Genomic DNA, 21,041 nt, shown 5'->3' with positions numbered 1-21,041 from the left:
AAAGCGTTCTTGAGTTATAATCCAGAAACCATTTTACTATTTCGGGTCACCGTGACCTTGACCTTTGACCTTGTGACTCGAAAATCAATAGGGGTCATCTGCGAGTCATGATCAATCTACCTATCAAGTTTCATGATCCTAGGCATAAGCGTTCTTGAGTTATCATCCGGAAACCATTTTACTATTTCAGGTCAATGTGACCTTGACCTTTGACCTAGCCTCAAAATCAATAGGGGTCATCTGCGAGTCATGATCAATGTACCTATGAAGTTTCATGATACTAGGCCTAAGCCTTCTTGAGTTATCATCCGGAAACCATCTGGTGGACGGACATATGGACATACATACAGACGGACGGACCGACATGAGCAAAACAATATACCCCCTCTTCTTCGAAGGGGGGCATAATAATTGTTAAATTTCGTGCAACACTATTCCACAGCTCAAACAAATCAGCAAGCATACATGTATATGCAGAACATGCACAACATAAGACTGTTCATTTGGTCAAGTAAATGACTCTGTCCACTAGCTTGTGGCTGATGAGGTTGTGAGCCTTGATAACAAGACGACTTTATTTTGAGAACACTCGCTCCCATGGCATGGATGTCAATGGCACGGACAAAAGCTTCAGAACCACATGCGCAATTGTTGGGAAAGGCTGTTTATTTCACAACATCATGTCAATGGGTCACCATCGGTTTGAAAATTCACTCTGATGATTGTTAACTTACTGTACAGCGCAACTTTCAAGCAATTAAACAAATGATTTATCAAATGATTTTAAATTAATAATAACTTTTTAATTGATGTTTATTAATTAAATGAGTTTAATAAATTGCTTTCTTAAATAAAACTTGTAACAGATGGTAGTGGTGGAAATGTTGATAACGTAAATTACTAATAATAACACTCATTATTAAACAAATTCGACATTAACTCGACAAGTTTTTAACTACTTATGCAAATCTTGATAAAAATTTTTATTTAGAAACGCTTTATTTTCACAAACAATGAGTATTGGATAGTGGTAAACAAAACATCAAAATAAGCCGCACAATGTCTCAAATGATTTTTATCGCGAGTTAGATAAAGGTGACATTTACGTCTTCGCAAATAGCCGCCACTCCCCGCAGTTCACTTGTTAAATTTTCGTGAGTAACACAACAATAGCGCCAATTATCAAAACGTACCCCCTGTTGGTAACCACAAAAGTACTGATTTATTTCTTCCCCACTGTTTTTTGACACATTATTTATTACCATCGATGATGCAGCATGTTGTTTTAACTGGTTATCGGCGCAAGTTTGCAGTATGTCTCACGCAAAGTGTCAAATCGCACAAATTATTCCATTTGAAAAAAATCAGGTTTACTTTTTCCCGAAAATGTAACCGGTTAACTGGTCGTTTTGGTAGGTTAACCGGTTAACCTCTTGCATTCCTACATTATACCCATAATTGATCATTGACATCACCACAAAAGCAGCATTTGTGGCAGTCATTTCAAGATTGCATGAACAAATAACCTCAATCATTGAGTCAGGGAAATGTCACATATCATCTCCAAATCATTAACACATTTTAAAGTAAATTAAAAATAACATTGAGAGCTGTTAAGCAAAAAACCCTTTAAGTACAGAAATGTGTCACAATTAAAACAAGGACTGTTTGTAAAACATGCATGCCCCCCATATGGGCTGTCCGTTGTAGTGGCAGCCATTGTGTGAATACATTTTTTGTCACTGTGACCTTGACCTTTGACCTAGTTACCTGAAAATCAATAGGGGTCATCTGCGAGTCATGATCAATGTACCTATGAAGTGTCATGATCCTAGGCAAAAGCATTCTTGAGTTATCATCCGGAAACAATTTTACTGTTTCGGGTCACCAAGACCTTGACCTTTGACCCAGTGACCTGTAAATCAATATGGGTCATCTGCGAGTCATGATCAATGTACCTATGAAGTTTCATGATCCTAGGCGTAAGCGTTCTTGAGTTATCATCCAGAAACCATTTTACTATTTGGGGTCACCGTGACCTTGACCTTTGACCTAGTGACCTCAAAATCAATAGGGGTCATAAGCGAGTCATGATCAATCTACCCATGAAGTTTCATGATCCTAGGCATATGCGTTCTTGAGTTATCATCCGAAAACCATTTTACTATTTCGGGTCACTGTGACCTTGAACTTTGACCTAGTGACCTCAAAATCAATAGGGGTCATCTGCGAGTCATGATCAATCTACCCATTTAGTTTTATGATCCTAGGCATATGCGTTCTTGAGTTATCATCCGAAAACCATTTTACTATTTCGGGTCACCGTGACCTTGACCTTTGACCTAGTGACCTCAAAATCAATAGGGGTCATCTGCGAGTCATGATCAATCTACCTATGAAGTTTCATTATCCTAGGAGAATGCGTTCTTGAGTTATCATCCGAAAATCAGTTTACTATTTCTGGTCACCGTGACCTTGACCTTTGACCTTGTGACCTCAAAATCAATAGGGGTCATCTGCGAGTCATGATCAATCTACCTCTGAAGTTTCATGATCCTAGGCGTATGCGTTCTTGAGTTATCATCCAGAAACCATTTTACTATTTCGGGTCACTGTGACCTTGACCTTTGACCTAGTGACCTCAAAATCAATAGGGGTCATCTGCGAGTCATGATCAATGTACCTATGAAGTTTCATGATCCTAGGCCCAAGCGTTCTTGAGTTATCATCCGGAAACCACCTGGTGGACGGACCAACGGACCGACAGACCGACCGACATGTGCAAAGCAATATACCCCCTCTTCTTCGAATGGGGGCATAATAATCCCATTCAAAAGAGAGACACATCTGCATGATTGTAGACAGCTTAAATACCTCTGTTGGCTTTGTTGTAACAGCAGCAGTCACACAGGTGCATTGACAGCTTCCTAAAACATAATCAGCAACTTTGAGTCAATTTATTAATGTAAAGTACATAATACAGTTGATGAGCAACTATTTGTAAACTAGTGACCTGAAAATCAATAGGGGTCATCTGCGAGTCATGATCAATGTACCTATGAAGTTTCATGATCCTAGGCAAAAGCGTTCTTGAGTTATCATCCGGAAACAATTTTACTGTTTCGGGTCACCGTGACCTTGACCTTTGACCTAGTGACCTGAAAATCAATATGGGTCATCTGCCAGTCATGATCAATGTACCTATGAAGTTTCATGATCCTAGGTGTAAGCGTTATTGAGTTATCATCCGGAAACCATTTAACTATTTCGGGTCACCGTGACCTTGACCTTTGACCTAGTGACCTCAAAATCAATAGGGGTTATCTGCGAGTCATGATCTATCTATCTATGAAGTTTCATGATCCTAGGCATATGTGTTCTTGAGTTATCATCCGGAAACCATTTTACTATTTCGGGTCACCGTGACCTTGACCTTTGACCTAGTGACCTGAAAATCAATAGGGGTCATCTGCAAGTCATGATCAATCTACCTATGTAGTTTCATGATCCTACGCCTAAGCGTTCTTGAGTTATCATCCGGAAACCATTTTACTATTTCCGGTCACCGTGACCTTGACCTTAATCAATAGGGGTCATCTGCGAGTCATGATCAATGTACCTATGAAGTTTCATGATCCTAGGCCCAAGCGTTCTTGAGTTATCATCCGGAAACCGCCTGGTGGACGGACGGACCGACAGACCGACCAACAGACCGACCGACAGACCGACATGTGCAAAGCAATATACCCCCTCTTCTTCGAAGGGGGGCATAATAAATCTCATAGCCTTAGTAAGTGCAATTATCATAGGACAATATATTTAACAACGAAGTCTCATGCAGGGCTAAAATGTCTGCTCTAAATCCAAATATCCAACAGCATGACAGTTATCCCACCCATGCAGATATAAAGAGCATATGCACACATCTGAGAGTTTTATAGATTTTACCTTATATGCTCAACACAAGTCATTCATTTATATTTTTTTGTTTCATACCTAAATACAGGGTGCAGGATCACGTGACTTTGTGGGGTTCACAACTAAACATTAATGGATGTTAATACACCAGTAAATGGTCCTTTTTTTCCAATAACTTTTTTAAACAATTTTTCTTAAGAATATTAACTAGTGCATAAAAGACGGTCTTTTATTCTGAGTTTGTCAATGTGAAATACATCAGACTTACTTTATTTAATAAGCCTGCATTTTTGGACAAAATTCGATATGTACATGTACTGCATTTATTGACATGGTTATGCTTCACGCAACGTGAAATTTCTTCACCAATTTCAGATGTATTCAAGGATTATTCTTATATCTTAAGATATCGGCACATATAGAAAGAAAAACTGTCTATTATGCACTTAAGAATTTTACAAATGCAGGGGTTTCGCTGTCGATCGCCACTGTCGCCAATGGCGCTAAAAATATTGAAGTGGTGTTAATTGTTTAAAAGTGGGGATTTAAAAAAAACAGTAAAATCCGATCTGAAAATGTACTGCGACTCGTCTGTCAGTTGTAAATATTGATTTACCACTAGCAACCTACATGACAGAATGCAAAATGAAATCACTGAAGCGTGTAAGTGTTACAGACGGTGTTTTTACAGCTATTGTCAAGTTTATCGGATTAACGGCTCCTTTATGACATTGAACAATCAGTTATGTAATCCTGGGATAAACTGTCTCTAAGATCAATAATTACAACAATTATTAGGGACGCTAAATATATTTCTTTAATCAATAACATGACAAAAACACATGTTAACTTGTTTCAACAGGCATTCGTGAGCATTTATGTTTAACTGTTTCATTATTGTAATGTTCTGGGAACAATATATTTTAATAAAGATACCAACTACTTCTGAAATCAAAAGTAGGTCTTTCACTCGATGTACTATATTTCGGATATGTTAAAATTCAGACATATAAAGATAGTGATATTTATGTGTTGATTTGTTGTTGATAGTTTGTTAAAATATGTTTTGTGTTATTTTAGACAACAAGAATGGATGGTGGCAATTATCCTTGGCCTTTCTGTCAAGAAATAGATGTACAAAATATTCATTTAATTGAACCTGGAAATCAACCAGCACAGCTAACAGAAAACCTTTTAACAATAGGTGTTGTTTTAGAATTTGTGAAATTTGATAATAAACAGAAGTTGATGTATATCATGTCCAAATGACCAAAATGTAACTGTTTAACAATTTGAATTGAAATGCTTTATTTTCTTATGTTTTATTTATTTTCCCGTTCAGATGATGTACATTTGTGTGATTCTAGGTTTTAATAATTATTTCTTAAATATTTTATGCAGCATACTGTTACATTATTGTTAGCATTATTATATATTGTTGGTTATCTGGTTTATCAAGTGGAAAAAATGTTATTTATATAAAAATAAAGCTTATTAAGACTTATGAGGTTTTTATTGTTATTTATGTATTAACATACTTCTAAAAGTAATAAAAATATAGTCAATGCCATTATTCATTAATCTAGTAAGGTTCCTTTTAAAAATGGTTTTCCTGATTAATAAAGTCGGAATAAGCGGCGGTTTTCAAACCGCGATAAAGTGGCGACAACTTTTTTTGGGCCAGTGAAACCCCTGCAAATATATTTCAATAACTTGAGATATTTGCAAAAATAAAAGTTCTTAACAGTGTGGTTAGATTCTGTTCAGCCCTTGTGTAAACCCCTGAAAACCCTGTTGATATTCACCCTGAATATTTCATTCCTTCACACATGTATAATTTAGTCTGCCGTATGAAAATGTCTTGCATGTTTCCAGCTACAATCCCATTTGTTCTTAACTTCCATTTGCACCATTCTTTTTAAATATATTGGATGCATACAAGCTTAATATTTCTGGCAGCAATTTTTTTTACTTCTTTATAATTATATACATGTATTACAAGTTTTCCAATAACTGTCTGAAAAAATCTTGAAACAACGGAAAGTTGTGTCAATTTTGTTCCAAAATCAGGTTATCTGCAAGTGAACAAATGCAAGTGATCAGTTGTGTGTAACCCCAAACAACTTGCTTGATTAATTCAGGTTCAATAAAGCAGCATGTTAGATCAATCAGGCAATTTCCATTATAAAATTGTATTGATTTTTCCAGTTTTTGTAAGTGTTTTTAATTTTAAAGGAATGAATTTCTGTAAATAAACAAGATATGTGTTTGTCAGAAAAAACTATGTCCCCTTCTGCGTCGCTTTGAAGCTATATATTTGACCTTTGACCTTGAAGGATGACCTTGACCTTTCACCACTCAAATTGTGCAGCTCCATAATATACACATGCATTCCAAATATCAAGTTGCTATCTTCAATATTGCAAAAGTAATGGCAAATGTTAAAGTTTGACGCAAACAAACAAACACACAAACCAACAGACAGGGCAAAAACAATATGTCCCCCACTATAGTGGTGGGGGACATAACAAAGAGCAAAATACAATGTACATGTAGAATCCAACAACAATAGGCAAAGTTAGCTACTAAGTACCATGTCTGAATGCATAGGCTTTATGACATTGATATAAACAGCGTTTTCCACAGGATTTTTTCAGACGCCCAAGGTCTGATAGGGGTGATGTACGGACCAGTGCTTCCTCTGTACATTGATTTTTTTATTTTATTTTACTTTTCACATCAGAGCTCATCACTAACTAATAAGGAGGCCTTTAATGAGGCCTTTGGACTCCCTACTTTTGAAATAAAGTCCTTATAAACTTCAGGGAGTTCCAAAATAAAGAAAAGTTCTTATGTACATTATTTTTCATGTTAAACTGCATGTTAATTCATAAAATGTTAATCCATGAAATAACAATCCATTTGCTAACGTGGGGACCTTTTAGTTGTGCCATGGTGGAGTTTTTGAAAACAAATTGATGTTTTTTGCCTGTGTGACAAGAAAATGTCCACCAGATTGATACGCTAATGCCATCAAACGATTGCACTCAATATATACTAGTTGCTACATGCAAAAACACTTTGGCCTCTTGTGGATCTGATGGATAATTTTGTATTTTTCCAAAAGAAATGGAGCCCATGCCAAGGTGGTGGCCCTAAGGACAGGTGGTGGCGCCAATGCACATCTATTAGACCGACTAGTTTCCAATATTTTTGTGCATGCAACAACTTTTATATGTTCAAAGCAATGGTTTGAAGTCGTTGGCGCTTTCATTGGCTGGAAATTTGCTCGTCACACAGGCCAAAAACATTGAAATGCTTTAAAAAATGCCACCATGACACAACATGTAAAGGTCCTCACGTTTGCAAATTGATTTTAATAGTGTGTTTCTGTGCATGTGTGGATGAATTAATCATCAATGAATTGCACTACATTGCCTTATTTTTAAATAATGCGGAATATGTTGAAAACATTTTAGACTTGAGCATCCTGTAGAATTATCAGTGAATTTTCAAAACATCCGGTCCTTATAAGCCCCACCTCGAAAGTAGCATTAGCTCATTTCTTAATGCATTGCAAAAAAGAGGTGGCGCGATTAACGGCCGTGTATACGCAGTATAATTCAGAATACTAACTCCAGATGTTCTGTTTAATCTGCATCAAGTACAATAATTGTTTCAATAATTACTTATTTAAAAGATCCTAACGATAAAGATAAAACGAGTTTGATTAGAGATAAATTTAGATGAAATGTTGATTCAAATTATATTTGCGATATTAATTTGTTACAATGAACTATGAAACTTTTAATCAAAATTAAAAGATCTCAATGTTCTTTGTGCTACAAAGTTTTATGCAAAAATCAATTCACCCGCCGTCTCCATGCGGATGTCATCATGACGTGATGTTGTACAGGTGATGCACAAGTTTCCTACCTTTTCAGCAGTACAAAGGATCAACACGAAATACATGAGCACTGTTGATTTGAACCTAGAATTTCTTAACGTAACAAAATGTGTTTTGGATTACAAATTTTATTTTGCTTATTTAAAAATTCAACAAAATATTTACAGTTATGTGTAAGGATTTCAATGATTATTTGTTAAAACACTTAACACAGATTTTCTTTGACAATATTATCCACGAAAAGCACAATTTCTAAGAGAATTACCATCATCAACCTGGTTGACATCATCAGTCTCTTAAGTAAATGGCCACAATTTTATCATGGACAAGAACACCATAGGGAACAAAGCCAATTAACTGCAAAAAAACACTGAAATTATCTATTGATGATGACACTGGGTTATTCAGCACAACTGATTTACAGCTGTTCCCATCTTCAGTGCCTTGCTGCTGTAAAACATGCCTTGTGTTTACAATTAAAGGTATTGAGATTGTAAGGAAAAGCTATATTTTCGCTTAATGACCATAATGGCTCTCATAAATATAAAAGCAATACAGTAGTTCATCAATGTATGATTTAACATTTCTGATGCAAAGTCCAATGGTTTCACATGAAATATATGATCGGTAAACTTCTTAAAAACGCGAAGGGCATTCGGAAACATCAATAGTTTCCAAATCATGCCTTTTCATGTCACTACCTAGGTGGCGCTGGGTTGGCCAGTATATACAGACTTGCAAATTGGTTAGTGTTCATTTTTTTCTGCGGATGCCAGTGAGACAACAATTAAAGAAAAAGGTATCGTACTCTAATGAACCATTTTCTGGAGCATTTGGGTAATTATGTTCACTTTCAACGGTGCTGCCTGGGATGCAGAGTTCTTGTTGCTATTGGAGAGGACTTTGGAATGATGGTGTCAACAAAGGAGTAGCGAAGGCTCCACCTAGCGCCTTTGAATGTAGATGCTTCATGGCAGGTAGCCTGATGAAAATTATCTATTCTATTGTGTTTATTTTGTAATTGGCCTTCTGAGGGCTCCAGAAGTCACATCGTAATTGTGAGTCACTCAAAGAACGCTCTGTGGCAGCTGCAGGAAGTCGGCCTCGCACATCATGATGAATTTTATAGTTAATACAGACAGTTCAGTAAACTCTTATTTAATTTAGCGAAAATATAAGAGAGAAAAAACGGCCACGATGGTGTTTGTTTGAGTTCGATAATTTCCCCTATTACCACCCACACGGAATGCAACAGGGCACCAAAATAAATCATTTCAAACTGTTTTGTATTTGTCAATAATTTCAAGCAAGATGATGAGGCATATTTTTCTGATGCTCAAAATTTCAGACATTCTGACCTCGCAAATGAATAACTAAACCAACATATGTTTTAATAATTCGCTCAAAAGTTCTGACAATCTGACCTCGCAAATGAATAACTAAACCAACATATATCGTCACGTATGCTGGTAGATTGATTAAAGCAATCATGAAAGAAATAATCAAATCAGACAGACTTATTTGGGTATTAAAAGTTGGATGTTCAGTTCTGCATCTTTTGTAATACTATTCAATTTCATTGTGATAAAATGAGAGTGACTTAAAATGTCCATTGACAAGTGTAATGTGTGTTTGTTTATATGTACGGATAGCTGTTTCCTGTGTGAGGTAAGAGATATACTGAAATAGTTATTGTAATGTCCAGCCGTCATTCATAATTATGCTGACCTTCAGTTAACCCCGCCCACACCAATCAGCATCTAGCGTTGCAGACGCAGCGTGTGTGGCGTGGCCTGGGTGCACTGGTGTTAACATTCTCTAGTATGTGTGTATTTAATAAATATATAATCAAACTCCATCTACGGATCTATATCTTAACCATCCCTATACGGGTCCGAGACATTACATTGGCGACGAGGATGGTAACATGGCTCTTCCGAGTTTTGAAAGATTTTCAGTGTCTAGTGACAGCCAATCCGTCGGAATACGATGGGACAAATATGTTAACAAATTAGAAAATGTGTTCGTTGGATTAAAAATTGAATCCAAAAAGCGAAGGAAGGGGTAATTACTACATTATGCAGGTGACGAGGTGTACAACATTTACGAGACTTAGGATTAAGAAGGAAACTATTCTAATTACGATGAGACGAAAGCGGCGCTAAAACAACATATTTCATCAAACACAAACACAGAGTTCAAGAAATTCGCATTCCGAAACCTGCAGCAGCAGCAAGGTGAATCGTTAGATCAATTCACTACACCTCTCCGTCAAAAAGCAAAGAACTGTGCCTTTGCTAACAACGATGATGTAATAAAAAGCCAAGTTATCCAAGGTGTATTGTCACAGAAACTGAGACAAGCCTCTGTCCAATCTGTTCAAATTGCAAGAACGATGGATTTAGCCAAAGCCCAAGCAGAAAGTATGTCTCGCGACCAGCATGGATTACATGAGCATGTAGACAAAATTCACAGACGACCAACGACGACGTCAAAGCCGAATCCATCTCAGCGAAATACACATACAACCACACCTTGCCAAGAAAACTCAAGTCCGATACGTAGGGCATCCTCTTGCAGAAATTGTGGTGGACCGTATCCACACCAGAACGGTCACTGCCCGGCAATTGAATCTAAGTGTAACTCTTGTCACAAGGATAACCACTTCATTGCAGTGTGCAGAAAAAGGCTATCAGGCCAGCGACAAGTGCGGGAGATTAATGCAGAGCTGGATTTCAAGTCCCTGGACCGAGACAGGAACTCGGAAGAGAAGTACCTATACGGATTATCTGTAAACACAATCGGCAATAAAAAGGTACCACTCATAAAACTTACAATACAAGGTGTTGAAACAAGTGTACTGGTACATACCGGAAATAGTATCAACATGGTGTCCGAGTCAATTCTGTGAACAGAGGGGGGCCTGAAAGGCTCAAAGTCGCTCACCTGAGATAACAAGATACTATTGGGACAAATCTTCTAACCAAGTTTCATGAAGATGGGAAAATAAATGTGGCCTCTAGAGTGTTAACAAAATTTTACTATAGCCATATATAGCCATACAAGGAAAAATGCCCCACCTTTGGCAGCCATGTTTTTCAAGCAAACGTAACCATTTTCGAACTCATCCAGATATCAATAATACAAATCTTCTGACCATATTTCATGAAGATTGGACAATAAATGTGCCCTCTAGAGTGTTAACAAGGTTTTACATGTACAAAAGCCATATTAAGCCTTATAAGGAAAAATGCCCCACCCCCTGGTGGCCATGTTTTTAAAGAAACCAAAACCATTTTCGATCCCATCCAAGATATCATTGGGACAAATCTTCTGATCAAGTTTCATGAAGATCGGAAAATAAATGTGGCCTCTAGAGTGTTAACAAGGTTTTACTATAGCCATATAAGGAAAAATGCCCCCGCCCCCTGGCGGCCATGTTTTTCAACCAAAGGGTATCATTTTTGAACTCGTCCAAGATATTATTAAAATGAATCTTCTGACCATGTTTCATGAAGATTGGACAATAAATGTGGCCTCTAGAGTGTTAACAAGATTTTGCTATAGCCATATAAAGCCATATAAGGAAAAATGCCCAGCCCCTTGGCAGCCATGTTTTTCAAGCAAAGATTACCATTTTCAAACTCATCCAAGATATCATTGGGAAAAATCTTCTGACCAAGTTTCATGAAGATCGGAAAATAAATGTGGCCTCTAGAGTGTTAACAAGGTTTTACTATAGCCATATAAGGAAAAATGCCCCGCCCCCTTGCGGCCATGTTTTTCAACCAACCGGCATCATTTTCTAACTCTTCCAAGATATTATTTGGATGAATCTTCTGACCAAGTTTCATGAAGATTGGACAATAAATTTGGCCTCTAGAGTGTTAACAAGATTTTACTATAGCCATATATAGCCATACAAGGAAAAATGCCCCGCACCTTGGAAGCCATGTTTTTCAAGCAAACATAACCATTTTCGAACTCATCCAAGATATAATTAATACCAATCTTCTGACCAAATTTAATGAAGATTGGTCAATAAATGTGGCCTCTAGAGAGTTAACAAGGCAAATGTTGACAGCGCAAGACGCACAACGCATGATGGACAAAAGGGGATCACAAAAGCTCACCATGAGCACGTTGTGCTCAGGTGAGCTAAAAATGATGCCGAGTTCGAAACCCCAAAAAGCCCAAATAAAAGCATATGCGTTCTGTCAAAATATATCTCTGTCAGTTCAGAACACATTCACACTCACCATCGAGTCAGACAAGAAATTCGCAACAGCGGTGTTCCATACCATAAAAGACAGGTCAGAAACTTTAATAAGCTATGAAACAGCCGTTGAACTCCTTATTGTTCCGGTCATAAATTATGTAAAAGATTGTGACTACGCTGAACTGTGACAAGTACAAATCCGTATTCACAGCTAGGTCTTATAAAATTGAAAGACAAACAAATCCAATTCCATATCGACGAAAATGTTATGCTGTCAAGCCAGCCGGCTAGACAGATCCCGTTCCACGTTCGTGAGCAAGTCAAACAAGAGCTCGATCAGTTAGAGGAGCTAGACGTCATCCAGTATTTAGTTGAAAGATCAATGCCGTGGGTTTCTCATCTATGTGTCAACATGCCCAAAGCCAATCTTGCACTAAAACGAGAATGTCATGTGATATCAACTATCGACGACATAGTATCAGAATTAAACGACTCAACAGTGTTCTCTAAGGTTGATCTGTACAAGGGGTTCCACCAGCTGGAACTCTCTGAAAAATAAAGAAATATGACAGTGTTTGCTAGCCATGTGGGCCTACGGCGCTACAAACGTCTCAACTTTGGAGTAAGCGTTGCGCCAGAAATATTTTAGAACGAAATCCGACAGGCTCTTCAAGGTTTGCAGAAAACGTTTAATATCAGTGATGACATAATCGTTTATGGCAAAGCACGACAAGAATACCACAAAAATCTGGAAGTGCTTCTGCAAAGATTGCAGGAGAAGGGTCTCACCCTCAATAGACAAAAGTGTGAATTTGGACAAACAAAACTCAGAAAAAGTTGCGGCAATCCAGAACATTGACAGGCAGATAAATCAAGCATAAATAAGGTCGTTTCTCAGCATAACAAACTATGTTTCGCGATTTATATGTGATAACTTAACAATCTCCTTACTGTCAAGACGCCTCACTCAAGATAAGGTCGCGTTTGAGTGGACAAATCAGCAAGTGACCGCGTTCAGACAGCTCCGAAATGCACTTTCAAGTGATCAAGTGACATACTTTAATCCTTCTAAGCACACAGAATTATTGGTAGACGCCAGTCCTGTCAGTGTTTCTGGAATACTAATTCAGGACAGTAAGATAATTGCATACGGAAGCAGGTCGTTCACCCCAGTCGAACAGCGCTACAGTCAAACAGAACGAGAAGCTCTCGCCTGTGTTTGGGGATGCCAACATTTCCATTTATACTTGTTTGGCAAAGCATTTACCCTGATAAGCGATCATCAGTGTCTGGAGTCCATTTTAACAACACAAAGCAGATTCAGTCAGCCCATCTTGAATGATGGCGCTTAAGATTGACCACATACAACTTCAAAGTGATGTACTGTGCTGGAAACCAAATGATGGCCGACTACTGCTCCAGACATCCGATTAAAAAAATCAAAGCATACAACGTAGCAGAAGAATACGTTAACTTCCTAGCGAGCAATTCAGTGCCAAATCGTTAACCTTCTGAGAGGTAGCGCGTGCCACCAAGACAGACTGTGTAATTCAGTGTGTGATTCAAGCTGTTAAAAACAACACGTGGGACAAACAAAACTGCTCGCAGACAGACAGTTATTGCTGTTATCTGAACGTTCGTGAAGAACTGACCATGGTGTCAGTCTCAGATGGACACATTTTATTGCGTGGCACCCGATTGTGTATCCCAAAATCATTGCAGCATAAGGCCATCAACCTGGCACACAAGGGTCACAAGGGTAGAGTCCGTTGTAAATCATTGCTGCGTGAAACCTGTTGGTTCCCATACATGGACAAACTCATAGACGACAAATGCAAACAGTGTATACCCTGCATGTCCGCATCAAACAAAACAGTGCAAGAACAAGTTAAGCCGAGCCCGTTGCCTAAACATCAGAGGGATGAAATTTCGGTAAATTTCTGTGACCCAATGCCCTCTGGAGAATACTTTATGGTAGTTATTTGTGACTACTGTAGATATCCAGTAGTCGAAAAACTCAACGGCGTATCTGCACAAGCCATCATCCCATGGCTAGAGAGAATCTTTGGACTGTTTTCCATACCAAACGTTGTCAAAACCGACAACGGATTGCCATTCAACAGCCATACATTCTCAGAATTTGCAGCTCAACTCGGGTTCAAACACAGGAAAATAACACCCCTTCACCCAAAAGCCAACGGTACAGCAGAGGCTTTCATGAAACCTTGAGTTAAATGTAAAAAACAGCACTGGTGTCCGGACAAAACTACAAATCAGAACTAAACAAATTTCTTATGAACTACAGAAGCACCCCACACCCAAGCACTAGAGTTTCACCATTTGAACTTACGTTCAACTGCAAAATGAAAACAAAAATCTTGCAATTTTAAGTACCGCCAAGTTGTAACAACCAAAAATATGTTAAGGAACGTGAAGCAGACAAGAGATGTGTTTGTCAGAAACACAATGCACCCTATTTGTTCTGCTCTGAAATACAATTTCAATATATCATTTGGCAGGTTTAGAAATTATCTTCCTTTTAATGCTTATTACTTCCCTTGGATTGCATTTTTTGACTTTTGACCTTGGAGGATGACCTTGACCTTTCACCACTCAAAATGTGCAGCTTCATGCCAAATATCAAGTTGCTATCTTAAATACTGCAAAAGTTATGGCCAACGTTTAAGTTTTCAGACGGACACACAGACAGACAAACGGACTGACAGTTCAACTGCTATATGCCACCCTACCAGGGACATGAAAAACTAATACTATGTCGATAAAAGGAATAAAGCAAAAGCCTCTGCGTTACGGCCAGGAGACAAGGTTCTGGTCAAACACCAGGTGCGAAACAAACTCGATACAACCTTTTTCGCCAGTTCCCGGAAGTGTTGTGTCGCACAAGGGTTCCACGGTAACTGTTCGACATAAGGATCGAACGCTAACAGGTGACGCCTCTCACTTCAAGCCTGTGCTGGCTTTGCCGCCATCTCATGATGACAACATACGCCAGGAAATAGCCGTCCATCAACCCTTACAACAACCGCTCAGACGTTCAACTCATGAAAGAACGCCGCCGGGAAAATAGGACAATGACTAACAAACCGCGAAATGTGTCGCATGGTACAGTATGTGTAAAAATAACATGCGTGCAAGTGTATTATTCATGAATAGATTTATAAATAATGATCATTTATATACAGACCGGACTATAAATACACGTTTAATAAGTGCATTCATATTATCAAATTTGCGCCTTATATACAAATGTGTGTTAAATAAAGTGATACAGGTAATAATAAACCCTGTAAAGTCATAATGTTATTGTGTAGCAAATGTGCCAACAACAATCTGCTGCAACTATATTTTATCATTGAAAGCCTGTTCGCACATTTGTAAATAATTTGTGCTTTATTGCCTTCTCACATGGGATAATGGTGTTATCAGCGTTGTTCCAGTAAATTCAAGACAATCTGACCGAAAGCTGACCTATGTCACCATGGAAATTAACTTTCTGTATCGAATCAGCCGCCAGCTCGTGACCTTCGTGGATTTATGACTGTTTTTCCCAACAAGACTATCAACAAATTAAATTAGTTTCATGAACCTCTTGTTTTGATAAACAATATGATAGCATGAGAACTCCAGTTCAAAAATATTTTTCCCAAGAAGGAAAGGACACTCTCCGAGTATAAATTACTGGAATAATTTGACTAGCCTTTCTTTAAACTTTTTGGCATCTAAATTTACTTTATGTATTTTGAACCATGTATTTTTATTTGAAGATAGAAGGAATGTATTGTCCAGCCGTCATTCATAATTATGCTGATCTTCGATTACCCCCCCCCCCCCCCCCCCCCCACACACACACACCAATCAGCATCTAGCCTTGCAGACGCAGCGTGTGTGGGGTGGCCTGGGTGCGCTGGTGTTAACATTGTCTAGTATAATGATGGACTGTATGTTACTATGTATCTCTGAGTGTGCGTGTTTAATAAATATATAAACAAACTCCGTCTATGGATCTATATCTTAACCATCTCTTTACGGGTCTGAAACATTACAGTTATGGTCCAGATAAGGATTTGTGAAATAAGTAATGGTACTGCCAATGACAGAAAGAAAAGGAGTAACGCTGAAAATATATTAGTACCTGTACTACCTTATCCAAAAAGAGTTTTTTCCAGGCCATTTTAGCATGGCGCGGCGCCATGCCCTTTTTTGTAGCGCCACGCTGCCCCCTTTCAAAGCCATTTAGCGCCAAGCTGCCCTTTCCAAAGGCCGCCGCCCTGCCCTTTCATGAGCACCCGCTGTTTTCCGCCCTTATTGATAACATCTTAATTGCCCCTTGACAAAACTTCTAAACAGACTAGTATCAGATTATGGCCCCAAGGCAGCGAAGATTCGCGCGGTTGTGAATTAGTCATGTGTGAATAACCCCGTGTCAATATCAATCAATAATGTCAGAGGCTATGTTAATTATACCAAGCGCACTAATCGGTCAGTGATGTGTACTCCTCCACAATAAAATCGTGGACTATTATTTCGGAGACTTATAATGGAAAACTCGTTGTTATCCTCGTGGAAATTGTGCATTTCATGCATAATTCAGTTATATCAAAACATAAACTTTTACGCATATTTACATTTAAAAACACAAACAAATTAATTCAGAATTAACTTGTGACTTGGCAAAAATGGAAATAACGTCATAAACGATCAAATTAACAATGGAGGTCATACATTTAGAAGGAATTAATGAAATGTCTGTGATAATCAACGATGCATAAAAATGTTTGAGATAGCAACAACATATTTATTTGTAATCTACTCAGTGGATGTATGCCACAGAAACGAGTGTTTGCATATTGTTGGCGATCAGTTTACTCGCAATTTTAAACATCTGACATGATTATCGTTAGAAAATGGGATAAGACAAACATGGTTTCATTTATATGTTAGTGCATCTATGTATAATCAGATTCATATGCATATATTGCTTTTTATATTATGTTTGTTGTGCTGTACAGTGTATTGAAACAGCATGGAACTTAAATGTACACTGCAAGGTAAATAATTCATATTAATATAAATAGGCTACCCATATAAATCAAAGTAAGTTAAATACATCACTTACCATTAAATGTGCTTGTTTATTTTTTGTTTTTTTCTACAACTGCCTCTGATGCCATTACATGTTTCTCCCTAATTCAGGTATTCACTGAACGTTTTTGCCCTTTTTTGCCTAAACTGCGAGCTAAAATACCCTAATTGAAAGTAATGCGCCATGCCACTTTGCCCTCCTGGGAAAAACACTAGGTAGTACTGTACTAACCGTGTTATTGGATATTGAAGGGTGTATAACTGTTTATGAAAATACTGTATAATTCAAACCTCCATAGGCCCACAGTGCGCTTATTTTACAAGGGTTAGCAGCACAACGGCAAATTTCACAATTTAACCGTAAACGTCTTTAATTTTCTCGGTGACAAGCCAATCATATTTGGTTTTCCAATATTCCACAGTTCTTGTTTGGATCCCTTTCCATAGTGTTTTCTAACGTTTTTAGCCACCGATGCAATCAAATCGTTTAATATCGGGGCAACAATGTCTTTTTCTGGGTTTACAGATTGAATGTCAGGATGGTTAGACAACCGTATGAACCCATTATATGACAACAAAGTATTCTTTGAACCGCCTTCGGTTTAGCTGGCCTTCACTTGCGTGCAGACATATTTTGTTTTTGACGGGTTTACGAGTTAGCGGAAATAACGCGACAGAATAGACAATATTACCGGAACACATTTTACAACTTTTCGATAATTTAAATTAACGAAAAGTGCTGTTAGCTGACGCAGACGTATCGGTATGGCCAGATATTTTTCGTAAATGCGTAAAAGGGATATTAAAGCCGTAATAGTACGTCCTGTTTATAAAAATAAATGAGTACACCTTCATGAAAAGGCCATATTTACTGCTGTACAGCCCTCATCTGGAGCTCTGTATTCTTTTAACAAAAGTAATTAATAAATTATAATTTATTATAACCGTAAATGCAATAAGATTCTTGTTAAATGAATTATTACCAATTTAATTTTCAAAATCCACAGGAAAATGAACGGTAAAGTACTAGTGTTTTCGCAACATTACAATTTGCAATAGCGGGTGATGGCTACTATCAGCATATTCCTATATATTCAATGCAGCTTGTATTAAAAAAACTGAAAAAGCATTAGGCAAAACTAAACATTGTTATTTTTTAGCCAAATTTTTTTCCAGATTGTCTTTTTGTAAAACATATATGTTTGCTAATTTTAATTTTGTCTAACAGAAATACCTATATATTAAAATGTCTTAAAAAATAAAATATATATTTTGATGAAGTATTCTTTTCTATTACTGTTGACTTAATTACAAGTACTGTCTTAAATAGGGCTGTCACTATTGACCGGTCATATCGCGGTGCATGTCGTTAAAAAAATTGCACTGTTTTTTTAACCTATTATTCTTTTATGAACACAGAGGAAAAATACATAACATATTTTGCTATAATTATCATTTTGAAAACTGTAGAAGCGATTAAAAAGGGTTAAAAAAATAGTCTGTTAATATCCTGGTCAAGCAAGCGCTTCCACATGTAGATGTTTAACTTTCACGTTTAAAATACGGAGCTATACAAGCCTGTATGGTTCCGTACCTTTTTGGAAGTTGGAACCAATTTCCTATGCAAATATGTTCATAATTATCAGAAACATGTTTATCCTTTTTGCTATTTTTTGTCTTAAGTATATCCAGGGTTCTCAATAACTTTTGAGCCCAAATGTTAAACCAACAGGCCTTCTTGGGGGGTCCGGGGGGGCATGCACCCCCTAAACATTTGACAAGGGCTGTTTGTAAAACATGCATGCCCCCATATGGGCTCTCCGTTGTAGTGACAGTCGTTGTGTGAATATGTTTTTTGTCACTGTGACCTTGACCTAGTGACCTGAAAATCAATAGGGGTCATCTGCCAGTCATGATCAATGTACCTATGAAGTTTCATGATCCTAGCCATAAGCGTTCTTGAGTTATCATCCGGACACCATTTTACTATTTCGGGTCACCATGACCTTGACCTTTGATCTAGTGACCTGAAAATCAATAAGGGTCATCTGCGCGTCATGATCAATCTACCTATCAAGTTTCATGATCCTAGGAATAAGCTTTCTTCAGTTATCATCCGGAAACCATTTTACTATTTCGGGTCACTGTGACCTTGACCTTTGACCTAGTGACCTGAAAATCACTAGGGGTCATCTGCGCGTCATGATCAATCTACCTATCAAGTTTCATGATCCTAGGCCTAAGCGTTCTTGAGTTATCATCCGGAAACCATTTTACTATTTCGGGTCACTGTGACCTTGACCTTTGACCTAGTGACCTGAAAATCAATAGGGGTCCTCTGCGAGTCATGATCAATCTACCTATCAAGTTTCATGATCCTAGGCCTAAGCGTTCTTGAGTTATCCGGAAACCATTTTACTATTTCGGGTCACTGTGACCTTGACCTTTGACCTAGTGACCTAAATACATTGGGGTCATCTGCGAGTCATGATCAATCTACCTATCATGTTTCATGATCCTAGGCCTAAGCGTTCTTGAGTTATCATCCGGAAACCATTTTACTATTTCGGGTCACCGTGACCTTTGACCTAGTGACCTCAAAATCAATAGGGGTCATCTGCGAGTCATGATCAATGTACCTATGAAGTTTCATGATCCTAGGCCCAAGCGTTCTTGAGTTATCATCCGGAAACCACCTGGTGGACGGACCGACCGACCGACATGTGCAAAGCAATATACCCCCTCTTCTTCGAAGGGGGGCATAAAAATTGAGCACTTGATTTCCTGCATTTTGGGCTATTTTATGGCTATTTTAGTGGTCAACCAGGCACTTAAATTTGAGCATTTTTATGTGCATTTTATGAATTTTAGCTTTTTTAACTAACATAAGATATATGAAAAAAGCTCATTATTACTTTACAGTAACGTCAAAATATTTAACTGCTTTTTGACCGATTCCAATAGGTGCCTTTTCATTGTTGTTGTTATTATGCGTTAAGGGAAATAATGAAGCAACGTCTTTGCTGAATAGCAAAAAGGTGCCAAATTACTGAAAAGGCACGCAATTTTCACAAAGTCAATTGCCGATTTTCCAAATCTGAGCGATTTTCAACCAGCCAAAATCTGATTTCAAACGGCCGATTTGGCCAGCAACAGGCTCTTATTGAGAACCCTGATAAAGCTCGTTCAAAGCATGGCACCTCCGATTCATGTTATCTTTAGATGTTTAATAAGTCGAGGAAAAGTCAGAACGCTACGGATATTTAATAACGGGCTCTGCTGACTCAGCATTTTAAACCTGTCCTTGATGCGTTCGATTAACACAGACAGCAGTAACAGCTATTGTGAAACAACATGGCAGACATTGACACGAATAACAATAACAACGAGTATAAAATTGAGAAAAACAAAAAAGCGAAAATCGATATGGTTGTTACTGGTTGATTTGTGGGTTCTGTTTGATTCGTGGGTATAGAAATCGCCTGAAATCTCGCAATAGAATTTTCGCACATGATGCAGGTCGTTACGGAACAATGTTTTGACACGGTCACCATTTTTTCCGATCAAAAATGCGTCAAAAACAAGTAAATAGTGTAATTCATCATAACTTGATAGGTCGGTATGAAATATTTCCTCATTTATGTATTGTTCATATAGTGTTTCAAAGTAACACAAAATCGTTTATTTAGAAGTATTTACCATGCTACATCGTCTGTTGACATTTTTTCACAAGAAATTAACCTGTCCTGCAAGGTCAGTTTAAAGGCTATTTATAGTATGCAAATCTTGAAATTCTGGCAGCCAATCAGAACCCACGAATCAACCGGAAGCTTATTTTCGTGATGGTAGATTGACACTATCAACACAGTCGATTATTTTGATGATAAAAGACGA

At 37.8% G+C, this 21,041-nt stretch overlaps 2 protein-coding genes across 6 annotated transcripts in view; one reads left to right on the top strand and one right to left on the bottom strand.

The window, feature by feature from the left end:
• Positions 1–21,041, top strand: part of LOC127868416 (putative proline-rich protein 21) — a 408,141-nt gene that overhangs the window by 372,840 nt on the left and 14,260 nt on the right. The gene's annotated exons all lie outside the window — the stretch shown is intronic.
• The window catches only part of LOC127868418 (phosphoribosyl pyrophosphate synthase-associated protein 2-like), a 49,936-nt gene that overhangs the window by 28,506 nt on the left and 389 nt on the right, over positions 1–21,041 (bottom strand). For 3 of the 4 annotated variants that reach the window (XM_052410191.1, XM_052410194.1, XM_052410193.1), the window contains exon 2: positions 2,875–2,927. In XM_052410191.1, coding sequence (XP_052266151.1) covers positions 2,875–2,927 — 53 coding nt within the window. Of the gene's footprint in view, positions 1–2,874; positions 2,928–20,846; positions 20,885–21,041 lie in introns of those variants that run through there. The other variant, XM_052410192.1, reaches the window with a different exon arrangement.

The sequence above is a fragment of the Dreissena polymorpha genome, chromosome 2, assembly GCF_020536995.1.
Source record: "Dreissena polymorpha isolate Duluth1 chromosome 2, UMN_Dpol_1.0, whole genome shotgun sequence".
Lineage (NCBI taxonomy): Eukaryota > Metazoa > Mollusca > Bivalvia > Myida > Dreissenidae > Dreissena > Dreissena polymorpha.
Note: the sequence above shows the minus strand (reverse complement) of the source record. Positions and strands in the feature narration are given on the sequence as shown.